Source organism: Acomys russatus, chromosome 19 (genome assembly GCF_903995435.1).
Source record: "Acomys russatus chromosome 19, mAcoRus1.1, whole genome shotgun sequence".
NCBI lineage: Eukaryota > Metazoa > Chordata > Mammalia > Rodentia > Muridae > Acomys > Acomys russatus.
Genome location: NC_067155.1, coordinates 51,697,230 through 51,721,797, shown reverse-complemented (window position 1 = coordinate 51,721,797; position 24,568 = coordinate 51,697,230). Strand labels below are relative to the sequence as shown.

Here is a 24,568-nt window from a genome sequence, read left to right as displayed (position 1 = left end):
TGCCCCTCTTAGCATGTATCAGTACATGCCCAGGAGGCGCACCATGCTTGGCTCTCACCTCCCACCTGCTCTTGTCCTGCCAGTATTTCGTGCGCTGGATGAACGGCAGCTGCATCGAATGTCCCCCACAGAAGGGCGAGGAAGAAGAGGTCGTCATCATGAGCTTCTACAATGACATCTCCCTGAACCCCCAGATCATGGATCAAGCTGTTATGATCCCCCAAAACATCCACAGGCTCCTGGTGAACCTCATGAAGTACCTGCAGAGGTGGAAGCGCTTCCGGCCCCTCTGGAAGCTGGACAAGTCCATCGTGATGGAGAAGTTTGCAGCCAAGAAGCCCGCCTGCGTGGCCTATGATGAGAAACTGCAGTTCTACTCCAAGATCGCTGTGGACGTGATGCGCCACCCGCTGGTCAAGGACGAGCACTGCATCCGGCTACAGCTGGGGCCACTGGCCAGCACGGTGCAAGAGAATGCAAAGTCCTGGGTGATTTCGCTGGGGAAGCTCCTCAATGAGTCGGCTAAGGAGGATCTTTATATCCTCCGGGATGAGATTGAGGTACCTGGAGGCCACCTTTATTTAAAATACATCTTCAAGGGTTTGGGGGAGGGGTGGCGGCGTCTAGCTCTATGGTAGAGCTTTGCCTGGCATGCAATTTCATTTCTGATGCTGTATTGAAGTGTCCAGACAAAAAGTGACTTGGGGGAGGGGGAAGGGCTTATTTCACTCATTCATTGAGGGGGTGCAAGGTGGGGAACCAGACAGCTAGTCACACACGCAGTCAAGAGCAGAGAGAGAATAAATGCATTCTTGCTTGCTTGCTCGCTCACAGCAAACTTTCTCTTCTTGTACCGTAGGTTCATTTGCCTAGGGAATGGTTCATTTGCCTAGGGAATGGTACCACCCACAGTGGGATGGGTCTCACTACATCCACTAACAAACAAGATAACCCTCACAAAGATGCCCATGGGCCAACCCCATACAGACAGCTCACCATTAAGATCCCTCTAGGTTGCATCAAGCTGACAAAACTAACCAGCGTACGCATCCCCAGCGGCCGAGCCGAAACAGAGAGCCCCCATTCTCGGGGAAGGCGGGCTTCATTGGTTACCCTTTCCCTCTCCTCTAACTGAATTCTTTCATAGTCCCTGGGCAGGAATCTTAGAAAGAGCCCCGCCACCCTCGAAGATCTCAAGTTTGTCCTCGCAACAATCGCAGAGATCAGGACAAAATCCTTGGTCATGGAGCTGAGGTACAAGGACATCCAGGAGCGTTACCGCACCATGGGAATATACAACATCTTTGTAAGTCAGCTTTGCTCTCCCGACGCTGCTGACGGTTGGGTTGACTGCTGTGTCAGTTACTTTCGTACGATAACCCCGGGGAAGGCAACTGCAGGGAGAAAGAGTTTGTTTTGGTTTACGGTTCCCACAGGATAGAGTCCAGCATGGCACTGTCAGGAGTGGGAAGCTGGTTGGTCACACTTCATCCACGTATATATGAAGCAGAGAGAGACATCAGGAAGTGGGCAAGGCCATAGACCCTCAAAGCCCACCCCGCCCAGAAAGACCCTACTTTCTGAAGATCCTATCACCTCCCCCAAGCAGCGCCACCTGCTGGGGACCAAGTGTTCAAACAGTGAGCCTGTGGGGGATGTTTCTAGTTCAGCCACTGTTGAAGTTATAAAACTGTATCTGTTTCTCTTAGCTTATTGCTTAACCTGGCAGTCACGCAAATAATTGAGACTTTTTTTTCCCAGACAGGGTTTCTCTGTGTAGCCTTGGCCGTCCTGGACTCACTTTGTAGACCAGGCTGGCCTTGAACTCACAGCGATCTAACTGCCTCTGCCTCCCGAGTGCTGGGATTAAAGGTGTGCACCACCACTGCCCAGTGAGACTCTTTTATATCTGTTTAAAAGCAAGCTTCACAACACAATATTAAGCAGTTTATGTCTGTTCTTAACCCTCTATTTTATTATGTCTTACTCCCAGCAAACATCCCAGTGATTCTTGTACTTTGTAGCTTTCCTAAGCTCCATCTCTTTCCTCTTAATCTTCCTTGGACCTCTACCCATGGCTGAATCCCCCACTTCCTCCTCTAAGGCCTCCTCCTCTGGCTGGCAGGAAGTCCCACCCTATTCTCTCTCCTGCTCAGTGATTGGCTGTAAGCTTCTTTATTGGCATATCAGGGAACTACTGGAGAGCAGAGTTTACACAACACTGAGACAGAAATAACCATATGCCTACAAACCACCAAGACCATCCTTAGAAGGGCTTCTCAGTCACCCTGCCAGCCATGTGTCCCCCAAGCAAGTGACAATGTATTAAGTTGCTGGTAGGAAGCCACCTCTAAGATAACTTAAATGAGACCACAGCTTGCCCTCATAAAGCTTGTGTGGCGCTTTACAGCCCATCCATACCAGCTCACTGCCCCATCCATTCCTCTTCCTTTCTACTCTTTCCCTTTTCTTGGGGAGGGGAGAGGATGGGGGCCACTTTCTACAACGAGTAAAAAGATTTTGTAAAAATAATAAGAGAGGGGGAGGGACTGGCAAGATGGCTGAGCGGGGAAAGAAGCTTGCCACACAAACCTGGAGTCCTGAGCTCATACCCCAGAACTCATGTAAGGTGGAAGGAGAGAATCCACAGAGCCGAACTCTGACCTCCATATGTGCACTGCAGCATGCATGTTCACGTCTACACAGCACACACAGCACACACACACACACACACACACACAAAAATCATAAATAAGAACAAGAAGGGGATGTGAGGTGACAAAACAAACTGGTGGTATGCTGGGCCACGGTGACGCACACCTTTAATCCCAGCACTCAAGAGGCAGAGGAAGGTAGATCTCCATGAGTTTGAGGCCAGCCTGGTCTACAGAGTGAGTCCAGGACAGCCAAGGCTACACAGAGAAACCCTGTCTTGAGAAACAAACAAAAAACAAAAATGAAAGAAGCCAGGGGTGGTGGCGCACGCCTTTAATCCCAGCACTCAGGAGGCAGAGGCAGCCAAATCGCTGTGAGTTCAAGGCCAGCCTGGTCTACAAAGTGAGTCCAGGACAGCCAAGGCTACACAGAGAAGCCCTGTCTCAAAAAAAAAAAAACCCCACAACAACAACAACAACAATAACAAAAAACAACAACAACAAAAAGAAAGAAAAGAAAAAAGAAAGAAAGAAAGAAAGAAAGAACCAGTTGTAAAAATTGTTTTGAGCCAGGGTCTATGTTTTATTTTTAAGATTTATTTACCTTTATTTTATGTGTATAAGTATATGCCTGCGAGTATGTGCACCATGTGAGTGCAGTGCCTACAGAGGACGTCAGATCCCTTGGCACTGTGTTAGAATGATTGTAAGCAGCCATGCAGGGGCTGAGACCCAAAGTCAGGTCTTCTGGAAGAGCAGCTGGTGCTCTTAACCGTTGAGCTGTCTCTGCAGCCCTGATCGTTCTCTGTCTCTGAGCTCCGTATAGATTGCCTTAAAAAGGTGTGCATAATCTACATTTCTCTTTTTTTCACTCAGTTTCACACTATTGAGACATTGCTCGTTACCACTGTTCACAGCACAGTCCTTCCTTTGCTTCTCCTGTGTAGCACTCTGCATAGCTGTGCTGCCGTGAGATACTTGGACTGTTGGCAGTGTTTGCATGCTATGGTGTTGCTAACCTGCTTCCTCCTCTTTTCTTTCTTCTTCTTTCCCCTCCTCTTCCTCCTCTTCTGTTTGTTTGTTTTTGTTTTTGTTTTTGTTTTCTGAGACAGGGTTTCTCTATGTAACAGCCCTGGCTGTCCTGGACTCACTTTGTAGACCAGGCTGGCCTTGAACTCAGAGATCCACCTGGCCCTGATTCCCGCGTGCTGGGATTAAAGGCATGTGCTGCCATGCCTGACCTGCTGGCTTTCTTTTGATGAACACATGCAAGCGTGCATCTCTGTCTGGCACACATGAGCTTGGACACAGAATTTCTGGGTTACAGAGAATTCCTGGGTCTAGTTTTGCTAACTGTGGCGGTATATTTATTCATATCATTGTGTGCAAAGGTTCTGTTGGCTCCAGCCTTGTCAGCATACAGTGTGTTTGTCTCTTCTTTCTGGATAGATGCTACTTCGGTTGTCTCTGGCTTTCTGTTTTGTTTTGTTTTTTTGTTTTGTTTTTTTTGAGTGAGAAGTCAACAGTCCATCTCCTTGGAGTTGTTTGAAGTTAGTCTTGTCTAACTAGTGATTTTGGTCTGCTTTCAAGATCTCTTTTTGTGCCTGGTTTCTCGAAGTCATAATATGAAGAAACTAGTTTTTTCTTTTATTATTTTTGAATTATGTATGTGTGTGTGTGTGTGTGAGAGAGAGAGAGAGAGACAGACAGACAGACAGACACACACACACACACACACACACACACACAGAGAGAGAGAGAGAGAGAGAGAGAGAGAGAGCAGTATTCATGGAGACCAGAAGATCCCCCTACAAATTGAACCCAGGCTCTGATTCTCTGTAGGAGCAGCCAGTTCTTTTAACCTGCTGAGCTAGCTCTGCCAGATCTCCCTGTCCCCACCTTCCCTCTCCCTCAGTCCCCTACCCCCTAACGCAGGGTGTCACTATGAAGTCTTGGCTGGCCTGTAGAGCTGGCCTCCAATTCATAGAGCTCGGCCTGCTCTGCCTCCAGAACAAAAGGCATGTGCCTTTATGCCTGTCCCAGATAGCATTTTAATTTCAAGCACACAGCTTTGCCTAGACATGGTGGCATACACTTAAACTCCCAGAGCTTTGGAGGTGGAGGCAGGAGGATCATCTTTGGTTACACAGTGGGTTAGAAGTCAGCCTGGCATATGTGAAACTTGAACTCGGACGCGAACAAACAAGGCCCTGGAGAGACAGCTTAGTGGCTGAGAGAGCTTGTTGCCTTTACAGAGAACCCATGTTGTGTTTTCAGCGGCAACATCAGGCATCTCACAGCTGCCTGTAACTGCAGCTCCAGGGGAATCTGATGATTTCTTCTGGCTTCTGCGGGCACTGTACATATATGCAAACACACACACACACAGTTTTTAAAAAAAAAAACCGACTGGAGAGATGGCTCGGAGGTTAAGAGCACTACCGGCTCTTCCAGAGGTCCTGAGTTCAATTCCCAGCAACCACATGGTGGCTCACAGCCATCTATAGTGAGATCTGGTGCCCTCTTCTGTTGCACAGACATACATGTAGACAAAAACACTGTGTATATAATAAATAAATCTTTAAAAAAAAAAAACAAATAAACAACCCAAGAACACAGTGTGAATATTTCAGCTAGCTCTTTTGTTTGTTCAAATAAATGCTCTTAGGTGTAACTAGAAACAGAAGGCTGTGGGAAGCAGTTCTGACCTGAAATGTCAATTTCAAGTTTTATTAATAATTCATTGTAGCCGGGCGTGGTGGCGCACGCCTTTAATCCCAGCATTCGGGAGGCAGAGGCAGGCGGATCTCTGTGAGTTCGAGGCCAGCCTGGTCTACAAAGTGAGTCCAGGACGGCCAAGGCTACACAGAGAAACCCTGTCTCGAAAAACCAAAAAAAAAAAAAAAAATTCATTGTGTCTCTCTTGTGTCCATTCTGTTTCTTCTTCTGTCTGTCTGTCTCCCTCCCCATTGCTTTAGCCTACAGATGCCGAGCAGGAGCTGGTTGACAAGATCGAGAGCCTGTGGCAAAACCTCTTCACCGAATCTATGAACGTGGAACATGCTCTTGGAGGCATCAAGAGAACTTTCACAGAGGTGGGGGTGTCACCTCAACTCTGGGTGCCCATGGGGACTGGAGCAAGGCTCAGCACTGGAGTGCGGGCAGTGGCACGTGAGGTCTTGGGTTCGATCCCCACACTGAGGCTCCGGCAGGCTGACAGGTGACCTTCTTCCCTCAGATCACCCGGAGCGAGATAATGAGCTACAGAAGCCACCTGGACGAGTTTGCAAAGCGCTTCTACAGCCAAGGCCCCGGGGCTGTGGGCGAAGACCTTGATAAAGGTTAGACTGTGGTGTGTGTGTTGTCGGGTTGGGGGAGCAGTGCTGTAGGCTTGGGGGTTCCCGAGGGACACCCAGGAAGTGGAGAGTGTTATCAGTGACACATCTACTTCCTCCTCAGCCGCATCGTTCATGGTCTCATGTTGGTCTCTGAGGGCAGGGCTGATTCAGTGTGAGGGGCTGGGGAGCTTACGAAAGATCTAGTGAGAGCCAGGAATGCTGGTCAGGTCCCAGCAGGTCCCCACTGCAGTCAAACATGGGGGACGTTGGCATGTGCCTTTGTCAGTGCAACTGTGTGTGCCCCGACCCTCTGCTCTGTCCCTTTAAAGTCATTCTTTAGTCTTAGATAATAAACCATGCCATGCTTTCCCCCCATGGTGTCTGCCAGATTTCTGCCATTATGACACGTATGTGACTACGAGAACTGGTTTAAAGGGCAGGGGGAGGGCAGTTGTTCCAGCTCACAGTTTCTTCAGAGGCCTCAGTTCGCCATGGTCATGTGGCATTTCCCTGTAGGGGAAACCATAGCTGAGGAGATGGCTCAGCAGCCAGGAAATGGAGAGATGGGGGGCGGGGGAGTCTGTCCCTAAGCCATGCCCCCTTCCAACCTGGTCTCACTTCCTGGTTTTCTTCACTTGCCATCAAATTGGGAGTCCCCGCTGGATTCATTGATTCATCTTAGGTCTATCATGATTTGAGCAGTGGTGGTGCACACCTGTAATCCTAGCACTCGGGAAGCAGAGGCAGGTGGATCTCTGTGAATCCGAGGCTAGCCTGGTCTACATAGCGAGTCCAGGACAGCCAGGGCTACAAAAAGAAACCCTGTCTCGGGGCTGGAGAGATGGCTCAGTGGTTAAGAGCACCGCCTGTTCTTCCAAAGGTCTTGAGTTCAATTCCCAGCAACCACATGGTGGGTCACAGCCATCTATAATGTAACCTGATGCCCTCTTCTGGCCTACAAGCAGATAACACTGTATACTTAATAAATCTTTTAAAAAAAAAGAAACCCTGTCTCAAAAAATAAAACAAACAGGCAAACAAAAAGATCTGGCTGCCCCTCAGTGTTTGGATACACCAGCTGGGAACCAAGCCTCCAGTACCAAGCCGTTTGGGGGATACTTCATCTGCAAAGCTCAACACGTGCTCTCCAGATGTCACCGGCCAAAAGAACAACAAAGAAAATGCCATCCTTAAGTCTACATCAGTGGTTCTCAACCCTCCTCCTCCTCTTCTTCTTCTCCTTTCATCATCATCATCACCATCACCATCATCATCATCATCATCATCATCATCATCATTTTGGTTTTTTGAGACTGGGTTTCTCTGTGTAGCCTTGGCCATCCTGGATTCTCTTTGTAGACCAGGCTGGCCTCGAACTCACAGCGATCCGCCTGCCTCTGCCTCTCTAGTGCTGGGATTACAGGCGCGTGCCACCACTTATTTAAAATTTTTAATTACATTTACTTGTGTGTGTGTGTGTGTGTGTGTGTGTGTGTGTGTGTGTGTGTGTGAATTGCATGTATTGAGGTTGGAGAACAACCCATGGAAGTCAGTTCTCTCCTTCCATGTGGTTCCTGGGGATCACACTTTGACTGCCAGGCCTGGTAGCAAGCATCCTTACCCAGTGAGCCCTCAGTCTGAAACACACACACACACACACACACACACACACACACACACACACACCTGTTCAGTTTGTAGCCCTGGTTGCCTAGGGACTTGCTATCAAGATAGGCCGGCCTTGAACTTGCAGGGACCTCCAGCCCCACCCCACCCGACCCCACCTCCCCAGGGCTGGAACTAGAGGCATCGCACATTGACCCTTGTCCTTTCTGCTTGGTCTCCGCACTCCTTTTCCAGGCATGGACCTCTTAGGCAGCTTTGAAAGGGAGCTGGCAAAGCATGAGAAAAACCGCCAGGAACTGGCCAACGCGGAGAAGCTTTTTGACCTCCCCATTACCATGTACCCTGAGCTTATCAAAGTGCAGAAGGAGATGGCCGGACTGCGGACGATCTATGACCTATATGAGGCTCTGAAGGTGCCGCCCCTTCCCGGGGTGGGGGTGGGGGGCTCCCCAAGCTGGGCACAGGGATGTATGCCCTCGGGTGAAGCCTTATGTTGGGCAGGGTTCAGAACATTCACTTCTCCTTTTTAAAAAAAGATTTATTATTTATTTATTTTGTGTGTATGAGTGCTTTATCTGCATGTACACCTGCAGGCCAGAAGAGGGCACCAGATCCCATCATAGATGGTTGTGAGCCGACATGTGGCTGCTGGGAATTGAACTTGGGACCTCTGGAAGAGCAGGTGGCGCTCTTAACCACTGAGCCATCTCTCCAGCCCGCAGCTTCTTCTTTTTAAGTTAGAGGTTCCTCCGAAGACAGAACTGAGCAGGGCTGGAGGCAGGCCCGCACCCTGGAGGCAGGCCCCATCACCCACCACTGCTTTCTCTAATGTTTCCAGACGGCCAAAGAGGAATGGTCGCAGACCCTGTGGATCAACCTGAACGTCCAGTATCTGCAGGAGGGCATTGACGGCTTCCTCAAAAGTCTCCGAAAGCTGCCACGCCAAGTGCGCAGCCTGTCCGTGGCCTTCCACTTGGAAGCAAAGATGAAGGCCTTCAAAGACTCCATCCCCCTGCTTCTGGATCTGAAACATGAGGCCCTGAGAGAGAGGTCGGTTCTGTCCTCCAGTCCTCTGTGAGCATGGTGGACTCACAGAAGGGTCTTAGGTTTCAGACAGTACCACTTGGGTCAGATGCGGGGGGGGGGTGGGGGAGGGAGGGGGTAGGGGGAGGGCAGGGGTGGGGGGTGGGGTGGGGAACCAGCTCAGCAGTGAGCAGTGCCAGGATTGTAAGTGAAGATGGCGCCAAGGGTTTTGTAAAAAAAAAAACAAAAAACAAAAAGCAAAAACAAAAACAAACAAACAAACAAAAACCCACAAAAAAAAGACCACAACAGCTGCCTCAGTCAAAGGCATGTTCTTGTTTGTCTGCTTTTTAAAAGCAGATTTGATCGTCGGAATCCAGGAGAAATGGACCGGGGCCACCAATGTCATTTGCAGTTTTTAGAGGGCCTGTCTCAGTTAGGGTTTCAGTCGCTGCAAGCGAGCACCATAACCAAAACACATTAGGGGGGGAAAGGGTTTATTTGGCTTATATTTCCACACTGATGTTTGTCACCAAAATTAGTCAGAACAGGAACTTACACATAAGGCAGGAACCTGGCGGCAGGAGCTGATGCAGAGGCTGTGGAGGGGTGCTGCTTACTGGCTTGCTTCCCCTTGTTTGCTCAGCCTACTTGCTTGTTCTCTCTCCCTCCCTCCCTCTCTCTCTCTCTCTCTCTCTCTCTCTCTCTCTCTCTCCCTCTCCCCTTCCCTCTTCCCTCTCACCCTCTCCCTCTCTCCTTCCCCTTTTCCTTCTCCCCCTCCAGGATTTCTCTGTGTAGCTTTGGCTGTCCTGGACTTGCTTTGTAGACCAGGCCAGCCTCTGTCCCCCTGAGTGCTGGGATTATAGGTATGTGCCACTGCGACCGACTTTCAGCCTGCTTTCTTCTAGAACCCAGGACCACCAGCTTAGGGTTAACACCACCCACAGTGGACTGGGTCCTCTTCCATCAATCACTAACCAAGAAAATGCCTTACAGCTGGCTCTCATGAAGGCATTTTCTCAACTGAGGCTTCTTCCTCTCTGAGGACTCTCTGGTTTGGTTTAGTTCACACACACAAAACCAGACAGTACAGTGCTACAAAACAAATAAAAAGAACTGGACACGGCACTCTACACCTGTCATCTCAGCGCTTGGGAGGCTGAGACAGAAGAATGGAAAGTTCCATGCCAGCCTGGGCCATATATCAAGAGGCACATTGCCCCAAAACAAAAAAAGGGGGAAATGGAAATAAGTGAATTATTCTACAAAGCAAGTCCAGGAAGAAATCAGGAGTATAATTCCAGGCTTCCCCGTGTCAGTGCTCCCGCCTGTGACTTCAGTGGGGATGGTGCCTGTCTCTGTAGTGTCCAGGTGGTGTGTGTTAAAGGTCCTACGCTTTTCCAGACACTGGAAAGAACTCATGGAGAAAACGGGCGTGTTCTTTGAGATGACGGAGACCTTTACGCTGGAGAACATGTTCGCCATGGAACTGCACAGACACACGGAAGTGCTCAATGAGATTGTCACCGCAGCTGTCAAGGAGGTTGCCATCGAGAAGGTGAGGGAGAAGAGCCTTCCACTTCAGTTCTGTGGCTGGATTTAGGGCCTTTCATGCGCCAGGCGGGAGCTCTGCCTCTGAACCGCCACTCTTAAGTCTTTGGTTTCTCAGGATGGGTTTTTAGCATGTAGCTGAGGCTAGCCTTGAACTTGTGATCTTCCTGCCTTAGTTGTTGCTATTGTCCCACTGAAAGTTGCTCCCTATTGAAGACGCCGCACAAGATCAAAGTGCACAACATGAGCGCAGGAAGAAGCCACGTGAGCCCGTTTTGTACAACTAATACAAGCTAGCAAAAAGCTAAAAAATGCACGGACATATGACACATGTGGACACATCCATAGATACATGCATAAAACACATGTACATGCAATACATGTGTACATATTCACATATGTACCTTTAAACACACACACACACACTATGTATAGATATTGTCTTAGCTACATTTCTCACCACTGTGACAAAATACCTCTACAAAAGCCACTTAAGGAAGGAAGGGTTTATTTTGGCTCACAGTCTGAGGGTTCACAGTCCATCATGGAGGAGGAGGCATGGTGACAGGAGCATGAGGCAGCTGGTCACATGACAACTGCAGTCAGGAAAGCAGAGAGAGATGAATGCTGGTGCCCAGTTTGCTTTCTCGCCCCCCCACCCAGCCTAGGGAATGGTGCCGCCCACAGTGGGTGGACCTTTCCAGCTGAACCTAATCAAGATGATCCCTCAACGGCATGCCCGGGGGCCTGTCTCACTGGAGAGTAAATCACACATGCACGTAAACATCTACATACAGATATACCCGTGAGTACATATCAGTGTGGAATCACGCTGGGCCTAGCGTCGTGTACTCAGGCTTTCCTGCTCAGCAGCGGGGTGAGCACAGGGCAAGACCCTCTGGCTACACAGGGAGCTGCGGAGCTGAGACTCCAGTTCTGGTGCTCAGCGGCACACCTGGCACACCATGTGGCCTCTCTGAGCCTATCTCTGCATACTAATCCCTTTTGGGGGGAGGGGTCAGATGAGATCCCACATGTAACATGTAACGTGCTTGCTGGCGGAGCATGAGCGGGGTAGGCGGGAAACACTGATGCTGCGGAGAATCCCGACTTCTCAGACTATTGAGCTGGGACAGCGGGTTGAGTTGCCAACACACCGGGGAGGAGGCTGCTGGGTCAGGGTCTTCTCGCTCTCCCACATGGGAGTCCAAATGCTGCTTTTTCCCTCTGCCAGGCTGTGAAGGAGATCCTAGACACCTGGGAGAACATGAAGTTCACTGTGGTCAAGTACTACAAAGGCACACAGGAGCGAGGCTACATCTTGGGGTCCGTGGATGACATCATCCAGTGCTTGGATGACAACACCGTCAACCTGCAGAGCATCTCTGGGAGCAGATTCGTGGGGCCTTTTCTGCAAACCGTCCATAAGTGGGAGAAGACACTGTCTCTGATAGGGGAGGTCATCGAGGTGAGGGCATGGAAGATGGAAAATGTGCGGCCAGTACTCGTGGGAACTTTGTATATGGGAACGGGAATTTTATATGTGCTTAGAAATGAACGACTGTTTTGTGGCACAGCTGGTGGTAGTAGTGGTGGCAGTGGTGTGTGTGTGTGTGTGTGTGTGTGTGTGTGTGTGTTTCAGGGAATTGAACATAGGCAAGTTCTGTACCACTGAGCTATTTCTCCAGCCCTCTTTATTATGATTTAAAATAATTTTTGAGCCAATTTATCTATTCATTTCTTACATTTGAAGTCCTCCTCGATGGCATCCGTGGCCTGAGATACTTTGCCATAGTCCTTAACCACTGTACAACTGCAACCGCAGCCAGCCACTTTCCGTGGCTTCCCCTCTTGATCAACTTTACAGAGGCCTACCCAGCCCCCCAGTTTCTTGTTGTCACTGACCTTAATCGGGTTGGTCTGGTGCTCAGCACACAGTGCCTCCACCAGCTTGACATACATGGCCTCAGCACAGTTGGATGCCAGCACACGAAGGTGGGCCTGGTGCTTGTCTGAGGCTTTGGCAGCTTCCTGTAGGCCACGTGCTAGGCCATCGTAGATGAGGGCGGTCTTCAGCACCTCTTGAAGAGCAGTGTTGACGTCCATTACAGCTCCAGCAGTGAGGGTCTATATATGTGCATAAGTGCATATGTGTGCACAAGTATATGAGGCTCCATGTGTATCCTTCCTTTTTATTTATTTGTTTTTAGGGGGTTGTTTGTTTTGTTTTGTTTTGAGACAGGGCTTCTCTGTGTAGTCTTGGCTGTCCTAGACTCGCGTTGTAGACCTGGCTGGACTCAAACTCACGGAGATCCACCTGCCTCTGCCTCCTAAGTGCTGGGATTAAAGGCATGTGCCGCCACCACCCAAATCCACCTTGTTTTTTTTTTTTTTTTTTTTTTTTTTTTTTTTTTTTTGGTTTTTCGAGACAGGGTTTCTCTGTGTAGCCTTGGCCATCCTGGACTCACTTTGTAGACCAGGCTGGCCTCGAACTCACAGCGATCCGCCTGCCTCTGCCTCCCGAGTGCTGGGATTAAAGGCGTGCGCCACCACGCCCGGCTTTCCACCTTGTTTTTTGAGAGGAGGTTTTCCTTTGAACATGGAGCACACTGATTCGCCTGTGAGCTCCAGGCATCCCCCTGTCTCCACCATCTCAGTGTTGGGGTTACAGCATGGGTGCTGGGGAGCTCAACCCATGTCTTTGTCCTTGAGCAGTAGGCAGTTTCTAGACTGAGCTATCTCACCAGCCAAATAAACCACCGTGGAATGTGCAGGGCAGGGGCCTTTAGAGCATTTGTGTTGTGCAAACTCGGCCTTCATTGGGCTCCAACATTTTCTCAGCACTATAGAAGAAAACCCCCAAACCATCACTTCCCAGCTCCAACATTTTCTCAGCACTATAGAAGAAAACCCCCAAACCATCACTTCCCAGCTCCTGGTAACCACTCATTGGCTTTCTAGTTCCATGTCAGCCTACTCTGTAGGTTTCATATGTGTGAAATCACACTTAAGGCTCATGCACATGGTAGCAATCTGCCTTTGCTTTTCTCCTTTTCATGGTTGCATGCTATACCATGCATGGTTTAGCCATTCACCACTCCGTGGCCCTATTTCCACTGCTCCTACCTGCTGGGTGTTACAGAAGTGCTGCTGGGAGAGTTTCCTGACCAAGCTATGTATCTGAGTCTCACTTTCCCCTTCTTTGGTGTCTGTGTCTGGAGACAGAATGGCTGAATAGGTGGGGCATGGCTTGTCACGAACATGGGCTTCTGCACTGATCACTGAGGATGACAAAGCTGGCTCCAAGTTCTGAGCCTAACTAGACACTGGCATGGGGAGTGCCATTCTGCTTTCGAGTAAAGCTGTGTCCTCTAGAATGTTTCTTTCTTTGTTGTTGTTGTTGTTGTTGTTTTTTGAGACAGGGTTTCTCTGTGTAGCCTTGGCTGTCCTGGACTCCCTTTGTAGACCAGGCTGGCCTCAAACTCAGGTCGATCCACCTGCCTCTGCCTCCCGAGTGCTGGGATTAAAGGCGTGTGCCACCATGCCCGGCACCTCTAGAATGTTTCATTCCCGCACAGTAACCCCCAACTCTGCAGGATCTATTCTGAGGTGTCCCGACAGTGCCCGGACCACAGATAGTGCCGAACCTTGCACGGCAGTTTCCCCAGTACACACATACCTATGGCAGAGTCTAATTGACAAAGCCAGTCCGCTCACAGGCGAGCCACCGTGTCTCAGACCTCCCGACTGCGCTCTCTCTCTGCACACCTGACCCCAACTAACCAAAAGCCCCCAGGAGGGCTAGGCGCTCGGGGTAGAAGAGGTAGTGGCCATGTCTGTGCACACGGGGCCACTGGGCCTGCCGAGTCCTTGCACTGACTCAGCCAACTTGGACATATCCCAGGTCAGGGAGGGATTTTGCGTGTGTCGCTGGTGCCTCATCACCCTGTGACTTTGACATATGGTGCGTTTTCAGATCTGGATGCTGGTTCAGAGGAAGTGGATGTACCTGGAGAGCATCTTCATCGGAGGTGACATACGGGCCCAGCTGCCGGAGGAGGCCAAGAAGTTTGACAACATCGACAGGATATTTAAAAGGGCAAGTGGCCAGCGTGAGAGTGGACGGCGTCGGCGTGAGAGTGGACGGCGTCGGCATGAGAGTGGACGGCGTCGGCGTGAGAGTGGACGGCATCGGCGTGAGAGTGGACGGCGTCGGCGTGAGAGTGGACGGCGTCGGCGTGAGAGTGGACGACGTCAGAGTGAGAGTGGACGGTGTTGGCATGAGAGTGGACGGTGTTGGCGTGAGAGTGGACAACATCAGAGTGAGAGTGGATGGCGTCGGCGTGAGAGTGGACGGCGTCGGCATGAGAGTGGACGGCGTCGGCGTGAGAGTGGACGGCATCAGAGTGAGAGTGGATGGCGTCAGAGTGAGAGTGGATAGTGTCATTGTGAAAGTGGTCACTGTCAGCATGAGAGTGGACAGTGTCGGCATCAGGGCTGTGTGTGGGACGAGAGTGGAGTGTGTGACCAGATGCTGTGGCATCTCTGTGGACTGGGCCCTGCAGGGGCCGCTTCTGAAGCTCTCTGTCGTCACCTATGACTTTAATTTACTCAGCAAAAATGTCTGCTTATTGATCCATCTAACAGTTGACCATGTGTTGCTCTAGACTTTTTGGTCCTACATAAGGATAGATAGATAGACAGATAGATAGATAGATAGATAGACAGATAGATAGATAGATAGATAGATAGATAGATAAACCCAAGAGTGGTCTACAGTAGGACACCTCCACCAATGTAGTCATCTCTTTTCCATTCATATCTTTGACATATTTTTTTTACCCTTTTAAATTACATTGTGTTTATGTGTGTGCACGCGCGCATGCATGTCTTCCTCCGCTGTCCTAGCTCCCACACACCACACATGCCACAGGCCATGTATGAAGCGCCACCTTGTGAGAGTCAGTTCTCTCCTTCCACCAAGTGGGGCCTGGGCATTGAACGCAAGCTGATGGCAAGCCTCTGCAGGCTGAGCCATCTTGCCAGCCCTCTTTTGTGCACGTCAGTCCAGAAATAGCTAAGTTTTTGGTTGCGGTGGTGGTTGTGGGTTTTTTTTTTGTTGTTGTTTGTTTTTTGGTTTTGCCTGGTTTCATACTGATGGACATCTAGGCGATTTCATTCCTTTCCTCCCCGCTCCCCTCCCCCTTCTCCCATCCTTTTTGGCATGAAATTACCACTAGGTGAATATCCTGTGTGTACAAATGGATCCCAATTGAGTTGATGGCTCCATTAATCTCATAAGCAGTAGTTGAGCACCTATTGTGTGCAGCACTGTGTGGCACCCGCGCCACCACGGTACCGAGAGGGCGAGGGACTGCGGATTTAACTCATGCACACACACGCACACACGCATATGCACACACACACACACACACACAATAACACAGCGGGTCCTTCGTGCTAAGAGAGCAGCAGCTGCAGTAGCAGCGGTCGCGGCAGCGGTTTATTATTCTCGTCCCCCCAGAGTTCCAAAGAGCCTTCTTATAGGCAGCAAAACAGGAATCCTCCTCCCAGGTGAAATCCCTGAAGAGGTGATTGCACACAGGAGGGAAAGTCTCGAGGAAGGGAGGGGCGCGTTCTCAGAGCAGTAAACATGACTAGCTAACCAAGATAAACACAGACATGGAAGCTGCTAGAAACAGGACATGAAACAGCAAGACAGGCAGGCAGCCCAGTCGGGCCTGGTTCCTACAGCACTGTTGCAGGTGGGTAGGGCACTGTTCATAAGCAGCAGGCCTCCCGATGGGAAGGCAAGGGACAAACCAGAAATGTGCACTGGCTGCTGCTGGGATTCCCTTGCCTAGAGCTTCGGCAGCTTCACACTGGTCTCCCTGAGGCTGGGGCATGCCTGCTCTGGTCCTGTCGTGCCTTGATCAGTGCCTTCTGGGGGCTGTAGGGACAGCATTTCTGCCACTTGGATGACACTCTGATGTCTCTCTGACCTTATCCAGATCATGGGGGACACTCTGAAAGACCCGGTGATAAAGCGATGCTGTGAGGCTCCAAACCGCCTCCACGACCTCCAGACCATCAGCGAGGGCCTGGAGAAGTGCCAGAAGAGCCTGAATGACTACTTGGACTCCAAGAGGAATGCCTTCCCCAGGTTCTTCTTCATCTCGGATGATGAGCTGCTCAGCATCTTGGGCAACAGCGACCCACTCTGCGTGCAAGAGCATATGATCAAGGTGAGGCTCACCTTCAAGGCCAGGCAGGGCCCACGGGGATAGGCAGGGCCCACGGGGATAGGCAGGGCCCACGGGGATAGGCAGGGCCCACGGGGATAGGCAGGGCCCACGGGGATAGGCAGGGCCCACGGGGATAGGCAGGGCCCACGGGGATAGGCAGGGCCCACGGGGATAGGCAGGTCCCACGGGGATAGGCAGGGCGCATGGTGATAGGCAGGGTGCACGGCGATAGGCAGGGCCCACGGCGATAGGCAGGGCGCACGGCGATAGGCAGGGTGCACAGTGGTAGGCAGGGCCCATGGGGATAGGCAGAGCCCATGAAGAAGGTCAGAATCCATGGGGAAGGTCAGGGTCTTGGGGAAGGTCAGGGCCCATGGGGAAGGTCAGGAACCATGGGAAAGGTTACAGTGCATGGGGAAAGGTCAGGGCCCATGAAGGTCAGGGTTCTGGGGAAGGTCAGGGCCCAGGATTGAGTTCAGGGCAATGGTGAAGGTGGAGACTTGGTGTCAAGGCAAGCAGTCAAGTTCAGGTAAAAATTTCCTGGCTTTGACCAAATGTTTCCCTTCTCAAGAGGTGGGCTGTTTCCTTCCTTTCTTGTCCCTTCCTTCGTTCTTCCCTTTCTTCTTTTGAGAAGGTTTGTAGCCCAGGCTGGCCTGTACTGGACATCCTCCTGCCTCAGCCACCCAGTTACAGACTATGTGGCCCCTGTGCTTGGCTGATTCCCCACTTTTAACCAGGCTGTTGCTGCTGTAGAGCATAGGTGCTAGAGATCACCCCACTTTCTTCTGGCCTCTCTCAAGAGACTCCCCGTTTTACTCTTCACAGCTAGCTGGCTACTCTTCACATTGTCTCTTTGATTTGCAGCATTGATGTTATTCCATGGGGCCCTAAAGCACTCGGGTTCCAGAATTTTCTTTTGCTCAGTGACAGAAATAGATGTCACTGCTAGGGTTCACATCCGTGATATGTGGCTCCTGTCATCTGTGGCGTCCTCCCAGGTCCATTTTTAAGGTATCTCTTTCAGGCCTCAAGGAGCAGGACAAATGGCCCAGAGTTACCTGGAGGCACCTCATGTCTCTGAGGTTTTCATACAGGGATGAGTAATAATTTTTTGTTTTGAGACAGGGTCTCTCTGTGTAGCCTTGGCTGTCCTGGACTCACTTTGTAGACGAGGCTGGCCTCGAACTCACAGCGATCTGTCTGCCTCTCTGCCCGCCAAGTGCTGGGATTAAAGGCGTGCACCACCACACCCAGCATTTAATAAATTTTCACCTCAGGTTCAACCCCTCCCTCTGCTGTGTGTATCTGGACCACTCTGTTCCCACATTGACACTAGATTTCCATATTTCTGAAAGCCCGTCTTGTGTTTGCACAAAGCTGAGTTAAGTGGTCTGCCATCCTGACCGGTGACTAACCAGTAACCAGTGAACGACAGCGGGGGCATCGGTCTAGGGCAACCCCGAGAGTCTCACGGCCATGATGGATGGTGGCCGCCACAGCAGCATCCCACCCTGCATCCTGCTGTCTTGCAGATGTACGACAACATAGCCATGCTGCGCTTCCATGACGGAGACAGCGGGGAGAAGCTAGTGTCTGCCATGATCTCAGCAGAGGGAGAAGTCATGAACTTCCGCAAGATCATCCGGGCCGAGGGCCGCGTGGAAGACTGGATGACCGCTGTGCTCAACGAAATGAGGCGGACCAACAGGCTCATCACCAAGGAAGCCATCTTCAGATACTGCGAGGACAGAAGCAGGTGATGTGGAAGTGTGAGGGCGTGCGAGGGTAAGCGGCTTCGTCCTGCCGCCTTGGCGCGGGTGGTGATTTAAGAGTGTGAGGCAGGTGGGCTGACACTGCAATGAGGTGACACAGCATAGCAACTAAGCTGCTGAGGGCTGTTTCAAATGATGGCTCTAGGCAGTGCCTCCTACGTGGCCAGGTATTGAGTTGTGAGCTTGTAGGAGTTAGAGATTCCACTTGGGCAGAGGGTGTTTGACTCTACAGTAGAGCTCCTGCCTAGAATCCCCCAGTGAGGGGCTGGGGCCTTGGCTCAATGGAAGAACATCTACTTGGAAGCCCCCAGCGGTAGAATGCTTGTCTAGCATACATGAAACCAAGGGGTCCATTCCCAGCCCTGCAAGAATGAATTAATGAATCCGAACTCTCACTGCCCGCTCCATGCCAGTCACCAGACACTGGGGCCTGAGCCAGGAGCCGTGTTATCCCTTTTCTGAGCAGGCCTCACTGTGAGGTCGGCACTTAGCACTGAGGAGCAGCTGTGCTAGGATGCTTTGTGGGTCTCTGTCACTCTGTGGTACAGGCGGGATCCCAGTGGGCAGGCGCCTTACTGTGTAGCTGCTACACCTCTCAGCCAGGACTCTATTGCTAAGCCACGCCCCTGGCCCCACGATGGATACACTGATATGTGGTCAGGAGCCTATGAGGGGATCACTATCCTGGTACTTCATGGTCCAGCCCTGGAGCTTTCCAGGTTAGGCACATGAACACCTGCTGCAGCTGACCTGCATCCCAGCCTCCATCTGGACCTCGTATCTGTCAAGCCTGTGACCAGTGTGCTTCCCCTCGTAGGGTGGACTGGATGCTGCTGTACCAAGGCATGGTGGTGCTGGCCGCCAGCCAGGTGTGGTGGACCTGGGAAGTGGAGGATGTCTTCAACAAGGTCAAGCAAGGGGACAAGCAGGCTATGAAGAACTACGGCAGGAAGATGCACCGGCAGATTGATGACCTGGTCACACGGATCACCATGCAGCTGAGCAAAAACGACAGGAAGAAATACAACACGGTCCTGATCATCGACGTACATGCCCGGGACATCGTGGATTCCTTCATCCGGGGCAGGTGGGTCCCTCCCTCAGATGCTGTGATGTTTTACTGTTCTCACCTTCTAAAGTCTGCCGAGCTACGGGCCCTTCCTTTTTTTCCTATTCTTCCCCAGCATCCTTGAGGCCCGGGAGTTTGAGTGGGAAAGCCAGCTGCGTTTTTACTGGGACCGTGAGCCAGATGAGCTCAACATCCGCCAGTGCACGGGGACCTTCGGCTACGGCTATGAGTACATGGGCCTGAACGGGAGGCTGGTCATCACACCTCTCACAGACCGCATCTACCTGACGCTCACACAGGTGAGCGTGTTTCACCCTGGAGTTGGTTGTCTTAGACGTGTGTGTGTGTGTGTGTGTGTGTGTGTGTGTGTGTGTGTGTGTGTATGTGTATGTGTCTTGGCTTTGAGCTCAGGGGGCGTCTCCCACTCTGAGTCTGGTTGTCACTATCGGAATTGAAAGCCCTGAGAACATCTTCTGTAGGGCACCGGTTCCACGCCACGGCATTCCCTGCGCAGTGGGGGTGGAGGCAGAGGACAATAGAAACTTGCAGAAATGAGGAAGACGTGTAAGATTAGAATGGATAGGACTGTGAGAAGGGGAGTGAAGGAGGAGACCATGTCTCCCCTCAGGATGGGGCCAGTGTGTTAGCTGTCCACCACCATAAGGTGGATTCTCGTGCTTGTGGCGCTGTGGATGGAACCTTGTATACACGGTAAGCAAGCGCTCAGCCACTGAGTTGTACCAGAGACTGCATGCAGCGCCTGCATGGTGGGCTCCTTAGCTCACAGCTCAGCTCACAGCTGAGAGTCAAGCCCATGCGGTGTGCGGCACACTTCTGTACTTGTCTCTGCATCACCTCGCTGTACCTCGGGGTACACAAGGGAACGGAAGCACGAAGCCCATGGCTCACTGGACCATGAGATGAGAAGCCCGTTGTTTTTCTAAAAACGAGTGTGAACTTAAGCCGAGCGTGGTGGGCATGCTTGTGGTCCCAGTGCCAGGAGGGGGAGGTAGAAGGGTCAGGAGTTCAAGGTCATGCCCAGCTACATAGCAAGATTTAGGCCAAACTGGGCTATGTGAAACCCAATTTAAAAAAAAGTGTAGGGCTGGAGAGATGGCTCAGAGGTTAAGAGCACTGGCTGCTCTTCCAGTGGTCCTGAGTTCAATTCCCAGCAACCACATGGTGGCTCGCAACCATCTATAGTGTGATATAATGTGCCCTGTATACATAATAAGTAAATAAATTTTTTAAAAAGTGTAAGCTGATCTGTGAGTGGTCTAAAGAGACAGCATTGATGGGAGAGCACCAGTGTGAGCCAGAGACATACGGAGTTGAGTGCCACAGTGTCTGTGCATGTGTCCAAGAGATGAACCTGGGAGTGGCGCTCTTTCTGGGACCCAGAACACATGTGCTTTGCATTTTGGCTGCTCACAGGCGCTGTCCATGTATCTGGGAGGTGCCCCTGCTGGGCCAGCGGGAACTGGCAAGACAGAGACCACCAAGGACCCTCGCCAAAGCTCTGGGCCTGCTGTGTGTTGTCACTAACTGTGGCGAAGGCATGGATTACAAAGTAAGGCCTCACCATCCCTTTGGGCACCCAATTCCCCTGCAGAGAGCTTCTAGTGCAGATGTGGTTAGGAAGTGTGCCACCTTTCTTCCAAAATGGCAGGTGACAGATGGGAGGATGTTATGGTAAACCTTTTGCTCAGCCATAAGGCAGGAGTCCTGAACACATAGGCTGCTGGCGTCAGGGAGACAATATAAATGACTAAGGGGCAGTAGAGTGTTGTGAGGACGGTGTCTATCCACAGTACTGCACCCCTAGCACTAGAGGGCGCCATGGTTCAGCTTTGGTTCAATAACGGCATTTGGACCAGTGGGTCCACTGTGGCTAGATCTTCCAACTTTTTTTTTTTCCGAGACAGGGTTTCTCTGTGTAGCCTTGGCTTTCCTGGATTTGCTTTGTAGACCAGGCTGGCCCTTGAACTCACAGCGATCCACCTTCCTTTGCCTCCCGAGAGCTGGGATTAAAGGCGTGCACCACCACACCTGGCGATCTTCCAACTTTTTACCAGCCGGCAATCTAGAGTCTTATACAAATACATGGTCTTGATTGTCTAGCCCCAGGTGGGAGCCAGCTTACTGAGGGCCTTGGCAATATTGCCAGAAAATTCATTGAGTGCCGAGCCAGGCAGGTCCACCACCCAGCCGCTCTCTACAGCGTTTAGTTTAGAAGATGTAAGCTCCCCATTCCGGGAGGAACAGAACCCTGATGGTTCTGACGGAATCCCCAGGCTGTCGGGAAGATCTTCTCTGGCCTCGCCCAGTGTGGTGCATGGGGCTGCTTCGATGAGTTCAACCGGATCGATGCCTCTGTGTTGTCCGTCATCTCATCTCAGATCCAGACCATCCGGAACGCGCTGATCCACCAGCTGACCACATTCCAGGTGAGGGGAGCTGGGGTGCCACCTGCATCCTGTCCCGGGATGGATGCTTGTGGCACTTTGGGTGGGGGTCATTTTTCAGACCTGCCATGCCACTTACTCTTGTGCTGCTGTGACCACACGCTCAACAACGTAAGGGGAGCAATGGTTTTGGCTTGAGGTTTCATTTGGCCTGTTCCTGTAGGGGGAGCAGAGCAGGGCAGCTCCCATCACTGGGACCCCAAAGCTAAGAGGGGGACTTGCCTGTGTTCCTCGGCTTTCTCTCTTCCTCTTTTAACTTTATCCAGACACTGCGTCCCATGGATAATACCCCCCACATTCAGGCTAGCTCTCCATCTGTTAATGCGCACAGAAGCGCCCACAGGTGTACAGGGTGATCCTAAAGCCACTGACAATGGGGATTGCCTACCACATCTGACTGGACATCAAACCTGACCACACCTGGCCAGACGCCACACCTCACCAGACACGACCCTTGACCAAACCTGGCCAGACAACACATCTGACTGTACCTCACCAGAAACCACGCCTCATTAGACAATACTCCTGACCACACCTGCCAGACGCCACACCTGGCTTCTGGGCAACATCTTGGATTCTGTCTTAATCCAGAGAGTCCATCTTGCCCACATCACCTTCTCCCTTGGGGATGCCCCCCCACGGCCCCAGCATCCTCTCCCTAGGTGAACTGGAGGCTACATCACCCCCCCCTTTCCTCTCCTGACACCCAGTTTGAAGGGCAGGAGATTTCCCTCGATTCCCGGATGGGTATCTTCATCACCATGAACCCCGGCTATGCGGGCCGTACGGAGCTGCCTGAGTCCGTGAAGGCTCTGTTCCGGCCTGTGGTCGTCATTGTGCCGGACCTGCAGCAGATCTGCGAGATCATGCTCTTTTCTGAGGGCTTCCTGGGGGCCAAGGTGAGCACGCTGGGGTGGGGTGCGGGGAGGTAACCACGGAGGGGCAAGGCGAGCGTGGGCGGGGCAAGGCAAGCATGGGTGGGTGGCGGTGCCAAGCAGGCCCATGGCCAGTTCCAGGTTGTGTTTTGTGGTGATCCTGCCCCCCCCACCCCACCTCACCCCCCCCACCCCACCCCACCCCCATCTCTGTACCCACCCCATCCCTACCCTCTCTGAAGCTGTAACTTAATTCGGGAATGTACTCACTGAGAGGTTGGGACAGCAGTAACCTTGTTCCCATGCACCCCTCCCCAGAAATGACATCTTATTGGTACAGATGCAGGCCTTTGTCACAGCCTGCGAGGTGCCCAAGAATGCACTGTATTCACAAGTCACCACGGTTCATGTTCCTTCCCTCGTCGTGTGTAGAGATGGACTGGCTGTCGCCATAGCCAGAGTACAAACCAACCCCCTTGCCACCGACTGACTCTCTCACGTCAGCCTTTAAAAGTCACACCATGGGGCAAGGGAGAAGTCTGTTCAGTAAAGTGCCTGCCTCATGAGCATGAGGACCCGAGTTCGAGTCCTCACTCCCACATGAAAGCCAGGTGCAGCGATGCACACTTGCAACTGCAGCACAGGGGAGGTGGGGACAGGCAGATCCCTGGAGCTTACTGGCCAGCCTGCTCACCAATCCGTCAACTCCAGGTGCAGTGAGAGGCCTTCTCTCAAAACATAGGAAGTAAGGACTGAGGAGATGGCTCACTGGGTGAATGGGCTTGCTCTGCAATTGTGAAGTCCTGAGTCTGGATTCCCAGCATCTGCATAAACAGCTGGGCACAGCTGCACACGTCTATAACTCAAGCGTTGGAGGGAGGAGACTAGTCAGAATAGTGAGAGAGCCTGTGACGGGGCAGCGTGCTGAAGAGAGATGGATGAGGACACCTAATTCTTCCTTTGGCTTCTGTATGCATGTGCGCACATGGGTACATTTGCCCACACACTTTGCCTGCCCCTCTCTCTCTCTTTCTCTCTCTTCTTTTCTGTGATGCTGATGATGGAGCTCAGTGCCTCATGCAAAGCATGCTCTTTAAGGAAAAAAAAAAAGATTTTATTTTTAATTATGAATCTGTGTATGTGCACATGGGTGCAGTTCCCCCAGAGGCCAGAAGAGGGCATCTGATTCCCCTGGAACTGGACTTACAGGTAGCTGTGAGCCATACAACTTGAGAGCTGGGAAACTAAACTTGAGCCCTCCACCAAAGCAGTATGTGTTCTTAACCACAGAGCCATCTCTCCAGGCCTGCACTGGATGCTTTTCAAGGCCGTCATTGTACCCACCCCACCCCATCCAGAGCTGCCAGAACTTTTCGGCATGAGATCTCTTGTTAATTTTCATCCAAATTCCCATACAACCCCTGGTGACTAGTGGGGTTGACTGATGTAGCCTAGGAATCTACACTTTCATCAGAAAGGGGAATAGGCTGGGCATAGTGGCTCATAATGGCCTCTAACCCATGCCTTCTAGAAAACTGAGGCGGGAAGATTATAAGTTCAAAACCAGACTCCATCTCAAAATAAAATAATGAAGGGTTGGGGCATAGCCCAGTGGTCTTGGGTTCATCCCCCCAGTACCAAAACCAGCAAAAGGAACAGCAACTGGGCGGGGAGGGGGACCAGTGTGATAGATTGAAGTCCTGGTAAGCTGGAAGCTCTGTGTGAGAGACTGTGATGGCTTGCTGGGATCTGCTGCCACTGAAGGCAGTGACAATCCTGGCTTTGTGCGAACAACTGTGAGATTTTGGCACGTGTGTGCTTGTGTGTTTGAGACAGGGTCTCAGGTAGTCCAGGCTGGCCTCAAACTCTCTATGTAGCCGAGGATAACCTTGATAATCCTACTGCCTGAGGACGCCTCCCATGAGTCACCCCCCTCCTGGCTAGCATGGG

General features: G+C 51.5%; 2 protein-coding genes across 2 annotated transcripts in view; one reads left to right on the top strand and one right to left on the bottom strand.

The window, feature by feature from the left end:
- The window catches only part of Dnah10 (dynein axonemal heavy chain 10), a 121,154-nt gene that overhangs the window by 37,265 nt on the left and 59,321 nt on the right, over positions 1–24,568 (top strand). The window contains 17 exon segments of the mRNA XM_051161444.1: positions 84–560; positions 1,148–1,306; positions 5,633–5,749; positions 5,893–5,995; positions 7,853–8,031; positions 8,457–8,668; positions 10,046–10,199; positions 11,427–11,660; positions 14,169–14,291; positions 16,204–16,437; positions 17,970–18,193; positions 19,027–19,296; positions 19,394–19,577; positions 20,713–20,784; positions 20,786–20,848; positions 21,573–21,725; positions 22,454–22,642. Coding sequence (XP_051017401.1) covers positions 84–560; positions 1,148–1,306; positions 5,633–5,749; positions 5,893–5,995; positions 7,853–8,031; positions 8,457–8,668; positions 10,046–10,199; positions 11,427–11,660; positions 14,169–14,291; positions 16,204–16,437; positions 17,970–18,193; positions 19,027–19,296; positions 19,394–19,577; positions 20,713–20,784; positions 20,786–20,848; positions 21,573–21,725; positions 22,454–22,642 — 3,147 coding nt within the window.
- Positions 11,927–12,310, bottom strand: LOC127202718 (40S ribosomal protein S12-like). Its single transcript, XM_051161443.1, has one exon. It carries the CDS (start codon positions 12,296–12,298, stop codon positions 11,927–11,929), a length of 372 nt encoding a protein of 123 aa, XP_051017400.1. The 5' UTR covers positions 12,299–12,310.